The sequence below is a fragment of the Lipotes vexillifer genome, unplaced genomic scaffold (assembly GCF_000442215.2).
Source record: "Lipotes vexillifer unplaced genomic scaffold, Lipotes_vexillifer_v1.1 scaffold3, whole genome shotgun sequence".
NCBI lineage: Eukaryota > Metazoa > Chordata > Mammalia > Artiodactyla > Lipotidae > Lipotes > Lipotes vexillifer.
In genome coordinates, this window is record NW_006783631.1 from 805352 (window position 1) to 816827 (window position 11476).

The 11476-nt window shown below is 32.4% G+C and overlaps 1 protein-coding gene across 2 annotated transcripts in view; it reads left to right on the plus strand.

The window, feature by feature from the left end:
• The window catches only part of DPP10 (dipeptidyl peptidase like 10), a 681887-nt gene that overhangs the window by 623866 nt on the left and 46545 nt on the right, over positions 1-11476 (plus strand). For both annotated transcript variants that reach the window (XM_007456345.1, XM_007456346.1), the window contains exons 18-19: positions 9278-9376; positions 9488-9557. In XM_007456345.1, the coding sequence (XP_007456407.1) occupies positions 9278-9376; positions 9488-9557 (169 nt within the window). The remainder of the gene's footprint in view (positions 1-9277; positions 9377-9487; positions 9558-11476) is intronic.

The window sequence follows — 11476 nt, forward strand, 5'->3', positions numbered from 1 at the left end:
CTCTAAAAGAGGAAATCAACAGTAACACAATAATAGTGGGGGATTTTAACACCTCACTTACACCAATGGACAGATCATCCAGACAGAAAATTAACAAGGAAACACAAGCTTTAAATGACACAATAGACCAGATAGATTTAATTGATATTTATAGGACATTCCATCTAAAAACAGCAGATTTTACTTTCTCTCAAGTGTGCACGGAACATTCTCCAGCATAGATCATATCTTGGGCCACAAATCAAGCCTCAGTAAATTTAAGAAAATTGAAATCATATCAAGCATCTTTTCTGACCACAACACTATGAGGTTAGAAATCAATTACAGGGAAAAAAAGTAAAAAACAAACAAACACATGGAGGCTAAACAATACGTTACTAAATAACCAAGAGATCACTGAAGAAATCAAACAGGAAATCAAAAAATACCTAGAGGCAAATGACAATGAAAACACGATGATCCAAAACCTATGGGATGCAGCAAAAGCAGTTCTAAGAGAGAAGTTTATAGCTATACAAGCCTACCTCAAGAAACAAGAAAAATCTCAATTAAACAATCTAATGTTACACCTAAAGGAACTAGAGAAAGAAGAACAAACAAAACCCTAAGTTAGCAGAAAGAAAGAAATCATAAAAATCAGAGCAGAAATAAGTGAAATACAAATAAAGAAAACAATAGCAAAGATCAATAAAACTAAAAGCTGGTTCTTTGAGAACAAAACCAAAATTGATAAACCATTAGCCAGACTCATCAAGAAAAAGAGGGAGAGGACTCAAATCTATAAAATTAGAAGTGAAAAAGGAGAAGTTACAACAGGCACCACAGAAATACAAATGATCCTAACAGACTACTACAAGCAACTCTATGCCAATAAAATGGACAATCTGGAAGAAATGGACGAATTCTTAGAGAGGTATACCCTTCCAAGACTGAACCAGGAGGAAATAGAAAATATGAACAGACCAATCACAAGTAATGAAATTGAAACAGTGATTAAAAATCTTCCAACAAACAAAGCCCAGGATCAGATGGCTTCACAGTTGAATTTTACCAAACATTTAGAGAAGAGCTAACACCCACCCTTCTCAAACTCTTCCAAAAAATTGCAGAGGAAGGAACACTCGCAATCTCATTCTATGAGGCCACCATCACCCTGATACCAAAACCAGACAAAGATACTACAAAAAAAGAAAATTACAGACCAATATCACTGATGAAAATAGATGCAAAAATCCTCAACAATATACTAGCAAACAGAATCCAACAACACATTAAAAGGATCATACACCATGTTCAAGTGGGATTTATCCAAGGATTCTTCAATATATGCAAATCAATCAGTGTGATACACCATATTAACAAATTGAAGAATAAAAACCATATGACCATCTCAATAGATGCAGAAAAAGCTTTTGACAAAATTCAACACCCATTTATGATAAAAACACTCCAGAAAGTGGGCATATAGGGAACTTACCTCAACATAAAAGAGGCTATATATGACAAACCCACAGCAAACATCATTCTCAATGGTGAAAAACTGAAAGCATTTCCTCTAAGATCAGGAACAAGACAAGGTCGCCCACTCTCACCACTCTTATTCAACATAGTTTTGCAAGTCCTAGCCATGGCAATCAGAGAAGAAAAAGAAACAAAAGGAATACAAATTGGAAAAAAGAAGTAAAACTGTCACTGTTTGCAGAAGACATGGTACTATACATGGAGAATCCTAAAGATGCCACCAGAAAACTGCTAGAGCTAATCAATGAATTTGGTAAAGTAGCAGGATACAAAATTAATGCACAGAAATCTCTTGCATTCCTATACACTAATGATGAAAAATCCTAAAGAGAAATTAAGGAAACCTTCCCATTTACCACTGCAACAAAAAGAATAAAATACCTAGGAATAAACCTACCTAGGGAGACAAAATACCTGTAATCAGAAAACTGTAAGACACTGATGAAAGAAATTAAAGATGATACCAACAGATGGATAGATATACCATGTTCTTAGATTGGAGAATCAATATTGTGGAAATGACTATACTACCCAAAGCAATCTACAGGTTCAATGCAATTCCTATCAAATTACCAATGGCATTTTTTACACAACTAGAACAGAAAATCTTAAAATTTGTATGGAGACACAAAAGACCCCGAATAGCCAAAGCAGTCTTGAGAGAAAAAAACGGAGCTGGAGGAATCAGACTCCCTGACTTCAGACTGTACTACAAAGCTACAATAATCAAGACAGTATGGTACTGTCACAAAATCAGAAATATAGATCAATGGAACAGGAAAGAAGGTCCAGAGATAAACCCACGCACCTATGGTCAACTAATCTATGACAAAGGAGGCAATGATATACAATGGAGAAGAGACAGTCTCTTCAATAAGTGGCGCTGGGAAAACTGGACAGCTACATGTAGAAGAATGAAATTAGAACACTCCCTAACACCATACACAAAGGTAAACACAAAATGTATTAGAGACCTAAATGTAAGACTGGACACTGTAAAACTCTTAGAGGAAAACATAAGAAGAACATTCTGACATAAATCACAGCAAGATCTTTTTTAATCCATCTCCTAGAGTAATGGAAATAAAAACAAAAATAAATAAATGGGACCTAATGAAACTTAAAAGCTTTTGCACAACAAAGGAAACCATAAACAAGATGAAAAGACAACCCTCAGCATGGGAAAAAATATTTGCAAACGAATCAACTGATAAAGGATTAATCTCCAAAATATATAAACAGCTCATGCAGCTCAGTATTAAAGAAACAATCAACCCAACCCAAAAATGGGCAGAAGACCTAGACATTTCTCCAAAGAAGACATGCAACTGGCCAACAGACACATGAAAAGCTGCTCAACATCATCATTGTTAGAGAAATGCAAATCAAAACTACAATGAGGTATCACCTCACACCAGTTAAAATGGGTATCATCAGAAAATCTACAAACAACAAATGCTGGAGAGGGTGTGGAGAAAAGGGAACCCTCTTGCACTCTTGGTGGGAATGTAAATTGGTACAGCCACTATGGAGAACAGTATGGAGGTTCCTTAAAAAACTAAAAATAGAATTACCATATGACCCAGCAATCCTACTACTGGGCATATTCCCAGAGAAAACCATAATTCAAAAAGACACATGCACCCCAATGTTCATTGCAGCCCTATTTACAATAGCCAGGTCATGGAAGCCACCTAAACACCCATCGACAGTTGAATGGATAAAGAAGATGTGGTACATATATACAATGGAATATTACTCAGCCATAAAATGGAACAAAATTGGGTCATTTGTAGAGACGTGGATGCATCTAGAGACTGTCATACAGAGTGAAGTAAGTCAGAAAGAGAAAAACAAATATCATATATTAACGCATATATGTGGAACGTAGAAAATTATGCAGATGAACCGGTTTGCAGAGCAGAAATTGAGACACAGAAATAGAAAAAAAAAAAACGTATGGACACCAGGCAGGGAAAGCGGCCGGGGTTTGGGATGGTGGTGTGATGAATTGGGAAATTGGGACTGACGTGTATATACTGATGTGTATAAAATATATGACTAATAAGAACCCGCTGTATAAAAAAATAAATAAATTTAAATAAAAATAAATATTCAGTGACTAAGAAATGATATATATATGTAAAATTTTGCTTAGTATTTCAAAGTCTTTTGTCTCATATTGCTATCTTTCCTTTTCCTCTTTTTATATTTTCATTTTTTCTTTCTCCTTAATTGTGTGTATATGATTTCTTTTACTTTAATTCATTTTTCGTCTCTTCCCTTTCTCCCTTTCTCTCCATTGCATCTCCTTCTCATCCCTCCTTATACTTCCTCTGTAATATTTTCTCATCTCTCCCTTTCTTCCTTCTTCCTAATTTTCTGTTCTCATTTTAATCCTCTTTTCCTTCTCAATCCCACAATTAAAATCATGTCTTAATACTACCTTGTCTTCATAATGTTTCACAAAAAACTATGATTGAAACATATTTTCTGAATTTATCATGAAAAAAACTCTGTGTGCTTTTGAAAATGGCTGTATTTTCTTCTGTATTTTTTTTTCCTTAAATATAATTTTATTTCTCTGTGACCATGGGTTGATTTTTTTTTTTACCATGAGCAAATGAATACCTTTGATTTAGAAGTGAAAAAATTTCAACTCTCTCTTATCTCATGTAATTTATTTTTTCCCATTCATTTTTGATAATAAAGAGAAGCCATGAGAAATTATTAGTATATTACTCTCATATTGCTGCCTCTAGCTGTATTTATTCATTCATTTATTTAGTTAACTAGTCACTGTAATACAATAAACTATTTTTCACTTATAAAAATATTTATCCAACAAGATGCTCTCTAGTAAGGTATAAAGGTAAAAGTTTAATGGGCTTTAGTGTAAAAATTGCTGCCTATGTCATTAACAAATATCAGGTGATATTGGTTTCTCAATACAAAAAGAATGGTTTTATCCACAATTAAGTTCATTAAGTGCATTTTTATGACAAGTCTTACATTATAAATGCTGAATCCTTAATGAAAGTGTATAAAGTTGAAGTATTCACATTTAAAATTTTATAATTGAATATTTGGGATAGATTCTTTGAAAATATGCTATTATTTAAATAATCTGAAATTTCTTGTATCAGGGAGATAGAAGAAATCTCTGAGAACATCTTATTTCCCAAATTTGTATTATAGAGGACGAAAATTATTTACAAGAGAGGTGGTTTGGTGTGCCTGAAATCACACAGATTCACAGTCCAAAGCCAGAATCAGAAAATTTAATGGTTATAATAGAATATGATAATTTCTCTGGTAGAAGTGGACACAGTTCAAAAAAGAGGAATTTAGTGGAAAACATTTCTGGAAGAAAGAATGTGAATACACAATCATGAGGAATGAAACTATTTACACTTGCAAGATAAAAGTTGTTCAATGTGGCTGAAACAAAACATTTAAGATAAATAAAAGGTATAGGCTATAGGGCAGGCTGGAGCCAGATCATAAAAGCCTTATATTTCATCCTAAGGAATTTGTAATTAACAATAAAGTTTCAATGATAAACCATTGACAATTAAAATAATATTCTTATTCTGGCCATGGAGTACCTGAAAGTAGACATGGCCTCTTGGCAAAAAGAAAGAAAAGAAAAGTGAAACAGAAAATAAAAGAATTTTTTTTCAAAAATAATTGGATAAAATACATGAAACAACGCTTTTCAAGCATGGGACAAGAGTCACGATAGACCTCTGATCCCTGAAAGAAGGGAAAAAGTCAGGTGAATGTTGTAATTGTCCTGGCTCTCTGGCTAGAATTATTTTTTGAATTCTAGGGTAAAGAGGAACAATTAAGTAAGTGTATAAGAGTATCTCAGAGTCACAGTTGAGACAGAAATTGGTGTTCAGATGGGTTGAAGATTCTGGAATGTTGGGAAGGTGGACAACACTGGAGCACAAGAAGAGACAGAGAGAGAGGACACCAGGAATCTGCATAGGGTTACAAGGGATCATCTTGCATCTGTTGCTGAAAATACCTAGCTGAGCATACATAGGAAGATACTCTGAGCCTGGGAAAAGCCAGAGCTCACACAGTGCTGGGATATATTAAAGATCCAAACAGTCAGAACACTGGAATGTTTAGGAGAGATCCCAGAAGAGTCATGCCTTAGTATTAGAGCTTAACAAGTCATAGAGAAAAGGTCATTCAAACTCACACTAAATAAAATATTTTTTAAAGCTTTCAAATAATTAAGCTGGGGCTTCCCTGGTGGCACAGTGGTTGAGAGTCCGCCTGCTGATGCAGGGGACGTGGGTTCATGCCCTGGTCTGGGAATATCCCACATGCTGTGGAGCGGCTGGGCCTGTTAGCCATGGCCGCTGAGCCTATGCGTCCGGAGCCTGTGCTCCGCAACGGGAGAGGCCACAACAGGGAGAGGCCCGCGTACCGCAAAAAAAAAAAAAAAAAAATGCTGACCTGCAAATAGCTTAAACATCTGCTATAACAAAGTCCAACAATTAATAAAAGGACAGAATGATGTCCAGAATTCAACAATGTAAACATCACAGTGGTTAGAATCCAATAAAACATTACTGGCTACATATAGAAGCTAGAAAATATGACTCATAACTAGGAAAAGAAAGCCAGTGAATTAAGACAAATTCAGATATGATGGAAATTATGGAATCCACTGACAAATACAATAAATTGGCTATTATAAAAATGCTACAATATATCAAGAAAAAATGAATGTAGTGATAAATAGAATATATTTTAAGAACTTAAAATATGTGAAATTAAAACTTCTCTGAAAAATACTAAAAGCAAATTAGACACTGCAGGAGAAATATTAGTGAACTTGAAACATTATCTATGGACACTTCCAGATGCAGAGAAAACTAATGAAAGAAATGAACAGAGCCTAAGATAGTTTAGGTCAATATCCATATCTATAATATTTTAAATTAAAGTTGAAATGGAAAAAATATTTGATGAAATAATGGCCAAATCCAAATCTGATGAAAAATATAAAGTTGCTCAACAACCCTCAAGCAGGATACAAAAATAAAAAGACATTTACTTCCACATATTACATACCTAGTAAGAAAACCAAGAGTGACTGCAGGCTTCTCATCAGAGAAAAGCAATGGAGAAAAATCTTTAGTATACTGATGGGAAGCAAAGCAATACAAAACTATCAACATAGAATAACAAACTTAGAAAATATCCTTCAAAAGTAAAGCCAAAATAAAGAATCAAGAAAAAAGAAACAAGAATGTGTTGCCATCAGACATCCATCTTTAAATAACACAAAGATCAAAGAAGAATTTAAGAAAATAATTGGAAAATATTTTGAGCCAAATGAAAATGAAAACACAACTAATCTAAATTTAGGGATACCTAACATTGTGATTAGAAATAAGTTTATGTCTCTAAATTCTTACTTTATAAAAAAGGAAATCTTTAAAATCAATCATCTAAGATTCCACCTTAAGAAACTTGAAAAAAAAGAGCAAATTAATCCAAAGTAAGTTGAAGGAAGGAAATTATAAAGATAAGAATAGAAATAATAGAAAATGGACTGGCAGTAGAGAAAAACATATTAAAAACCAAAAATATTTTCTTAGAAAACATAAATAAAATTGATAAAAGTTCTAGATAGAGCCTTAAAAGAAAAAGTACACTGTCATTTTCATTAATGAAATAGATGATGTTAATAACAGGTTCTACAAACATTGTAATGCCAGTAATGGAATATTATAAGTAATTTTAGGGCAGTAAATATGACATCTTAGATAAAATGGGTAAATTTCTTAAAAGAAAAATTGCTAACCATTCAAACAGGAAGATATACAATATATAAATTTATTATATATAAATTTATTATATATAAATATATTATCTACTAAAAGTTTTAATTCACAGTTAATACTCTTCCCACAAAGTAAATTCCAGTTCCAGTAGCTTCACTGGTGCATTCTGTTCAACATTTAATATATTAATACCAAGTTCACCTATACTCTCAGAAAATATAAGGCCAGCATTAACCAGATTCCAAATTCAACACAGACATAACAAGGACAAAATAAATCAAGTTTTCACATGAATATTGATGCAAAATTCCTTAACTAAACAGTAGCAAGAAAAACCCAGCAATTTATAAAAGGGTAATATATTATGACTATGTGGGGTTTACCTGAGGCATGCATGATTAATATGTTATTCAATAATTAATCAAGGCAACTTACTATGTTATACTGTCAACAACTCAAAGGATTTAGAAAAAATATTTGATTAAAAATGAAAAACAACAATAATAATAAAGTAGTAATAATAACTGGGCCAGAAGAAAAAAAAAAGATTTAATTTGATGAATGGTATGTACAAAAATACTACAACTGACATCATACTTAATGTTGAAGACAATGCACTTCCCCCAAAACTGGGAAAAAGTAAAAATGTCTGCTCTCACCACCTCTTTCCAGCGTTGTATTAGAGGACTTAGTGAAATGAGGCAAGAAAAAGAAATATAGGTTAAAAAATTTGCCTTTATTTGCAGAAGATATAAACAAAACAGAACCAAATAGACAAAAAAAAAAAAAGGAATCCACACACACTCATAATACTATTAGAAATAATGAGTGAATTTATCAGGGCTATTACAAGTATAGGTTAATATACAAAAATCAACTATTTTATATACTATAAGGCAATGCAAAATTTTAAAATAGTTAAAAATAACTACTTAAAGTAATATCTGAAACTATGTACTATATACTATAGTATACTATATACTATCCAATAATACATCTAATAGAAATGTGTCAGTCTGCTAAAATGAAAGCAAACATTTCTGGAAGAAATTAAAGACTCAAATGGGTATATACATGCATACATATTTATGGATTAGAAAGTTCACTATTTTTAGTATATAAAAATCCCCAATAAATCTATATTTTTAATATAGCAGTCAAAATTCCAGCAAGTTACTGATGTTTCTCTCCCTTCATGTTTTGCCAGTTTTCTCTTTTTTTTTTTCGGTTTTTATTAAAAAAAAAACATTTTAATATTTTCTATTGCTATATTGTTGAATTCATTAATCTTTTCTTCTGCAGTATCTAATGTGTTGTTAATCCTATCCAGTATTTTTTCATCTTAGATTTTATAGTTTTCATGTATCTCAAATTTTTCAATTCTTATTTTTAGAATTTTAACTTGTTTGTTTTTTAAATGTCTTTCATATTTCTCCTTAATATCCTCAGGCTTTTTGTAAACTTAATACATGGAATGTAATTATAATCTCTGTTTTAATATTATTATCTATTATATGCATCTGTGTCATTTCTGGGTTCTTTCTATTGAATAAAATTTGTACTCATCATGGGCGATATTTTCCTGACTTTTTGCACACTTGGTAACTTTGTATTAGAATTCAGGCATTGTGAATTTTAAATCATTGGGTGCTAGATAATTTTGTATTATTTAAAATATATTCTTAAGCATAACATTAACATGATCAGATTTACATTTTGAAAACATAAATGCTAATTCCAAGTATATGGGGCAACTGGAGACAATTTCACTGGAATAAAGAAGCTCAGTTCGAAAACTGTTGTAATAATCCAGAAGAGAATTTATGAGAGAGTAATCGGTGACTAGCACAGTGCCTGTCAAATGGTAATGATGGATAATTATTTGTGTTACACTGTTTCTTAATCAACACATAGAGATTATTTACACTATCCTTTTTGACTTATAGAATATTTTATATTGGAAAGCAATTCTATGCTGAAGGAAGCTATCCTGAAGAAGAAGAGAGTAAAGTCAGAAATTAAAACGCTTCATATTGATGACTATGGTAAAGTTTTGTGCATGCTATGTTATTCAAAAAAAAAAAACTTTCTCTGCACCTTATAGTTTTACATGTAAATGACTCTCCATCTTTAATATTTTGCTCTTTCTTTAAAAGAACTTCCTTTACAGTTGTCCTTTCCCAAAGATTTTACGGACCGAAACCAGTATGCTCTTCTGTTAATAATGTAAGTATTTTATTTGTTTTTGAAATAAAGGAACCTAAAGAGTTTAGAATTTTTCTTATGTCTCACATGGCACTATTCTGATTAAAAAACAACAGAAGAAGTCCTATATGTGTAGATAACTGGGACAGCTGTCAGTTGTATGAGTTCCTCGAGGACACCACCACTAAATAATATGGAAGGGTGTGTAATTGCTTGTGCTTCTTGCATCCCAAATTGCACTCAATGTTACTCCTGGGAATAATGACACATATAGTTTGGTTTATGGATGTCTGCTTAGCAATTACTCAAGCTCTATGCTCCCTTTGTTTTCTTTCTTTCTTTCTTTGTGATATATTTGTCATATCAAAGTTATAGTAGATTTGTAAAAGCCATTTTTTTTTTTAATTGTGGTGAGAGCACTTAACATGAGATCTACCCTGTGGACAAAATTTTAGGAATATAATACAGTGTTGTTAACTACACACACAGTGCTGTCTAGCAGATCTCTAGAACTTATTCATCTTGCATGACTGAAACTTTATACCCATTGAAAAGCAACTCCCCATCCCTCCTCCCTCCAGCCCCTGGAAACCACCATTCTACTCTCTGCTTCTATGAATCTGACTATTTTAGATGTCTCATGTAAGTGGAATCATGCAGTATTTGCCCTTCTGTGACTGGTTGTTTCACTTAGCTGAATCTGACTAGATGTCTCATGTAAGTGGAATCATGCAGTATTTGCCCTTCTGTGACTGGTTGTTTCACTTAGCATGATGTTTTTAAAGTACATCCATGTTTTCACAGGTAAGCCTTATGTTTTCTGTTAGTTCTTGATGCAGCATTGAGGAAACATTTATTTCCATTGTTGAAACAATTTATTATATTTATATTACTCTTACCAGTTTTCCTTCCTGGATTTAAGGTCAGCAGGAGACAACTCCTGTCCTCAGAAAAACCTGACTCTTAGGTTTTTCCAGCTTGGAATTGACTTTGGAATTGAATTCATTCATACTTTCTGTGAGATTATATTGTGACTGTATACTACTGGGTACAGAGGCCTCTAACATCTATTGGTTAACTAACTTGATATTGGTGTAGAATTGTATTCCTGAGAGCTATTAGTTATTTTCCTTATTAAGAATCCAGCCAACATATTGCTATGACAGTGCTTAAAATTGTCTACAATTGTTCGGACCCTTTTTGGAAGAGTAGAATAGAAAATAACATTCCTTGTTATGACTATTGAATGTGGACAGTAAGTATTCAGTCTGCAGAATCCAACTGCCTGGCTTCAAATTCCAGTTTTGTCACTTACTAACAGTGTGCCCTTGAACAAGTTACATAACCTCTTGTAAGGTTCAGCTTTTCCAAATATAAAATGAGCATTATAATCCAGCCTATGTTTTAAGGCTGTTTTTAGATTAAATGAAATAACATATAAAATGCCTAGCACATGTGAGTCTTATAATTATTGTGATTATAATTCATTCTTTTTTATATAGATTGCATTGATTTAGATCTTTTGATAAATAGAAGCAATTTGTCATTTCATTTTAATGAGCCAAATAATACATAAAATACAATACTTAATATTTTCACTCACTCCAGTGTTTATTCGTAACTCTAATACCTTGAGCTATCTTTGTTTCTCATGCCAGGACCTTTCTCCTTTGTCCCTAATAGCCAGAGGCCCTGAAATTTCTTGGTATCTTCCTGAGGAAGTTCTTATTTGCTCTTTTCTTATCTTAACTCCTTCTCCTGTATCTTCTCTTTCACTTAGTTGTCTTTAGTGCTTTTTTTTAAATTGAAGTATAATAAATTTTAATTGATTTACAATGTTTCAGGTATACAACAAAGTGATTCAGTTAATCTATTATAAATATACTTAATCTATTATATATATATATATATATATATATATATATATATATATATATATA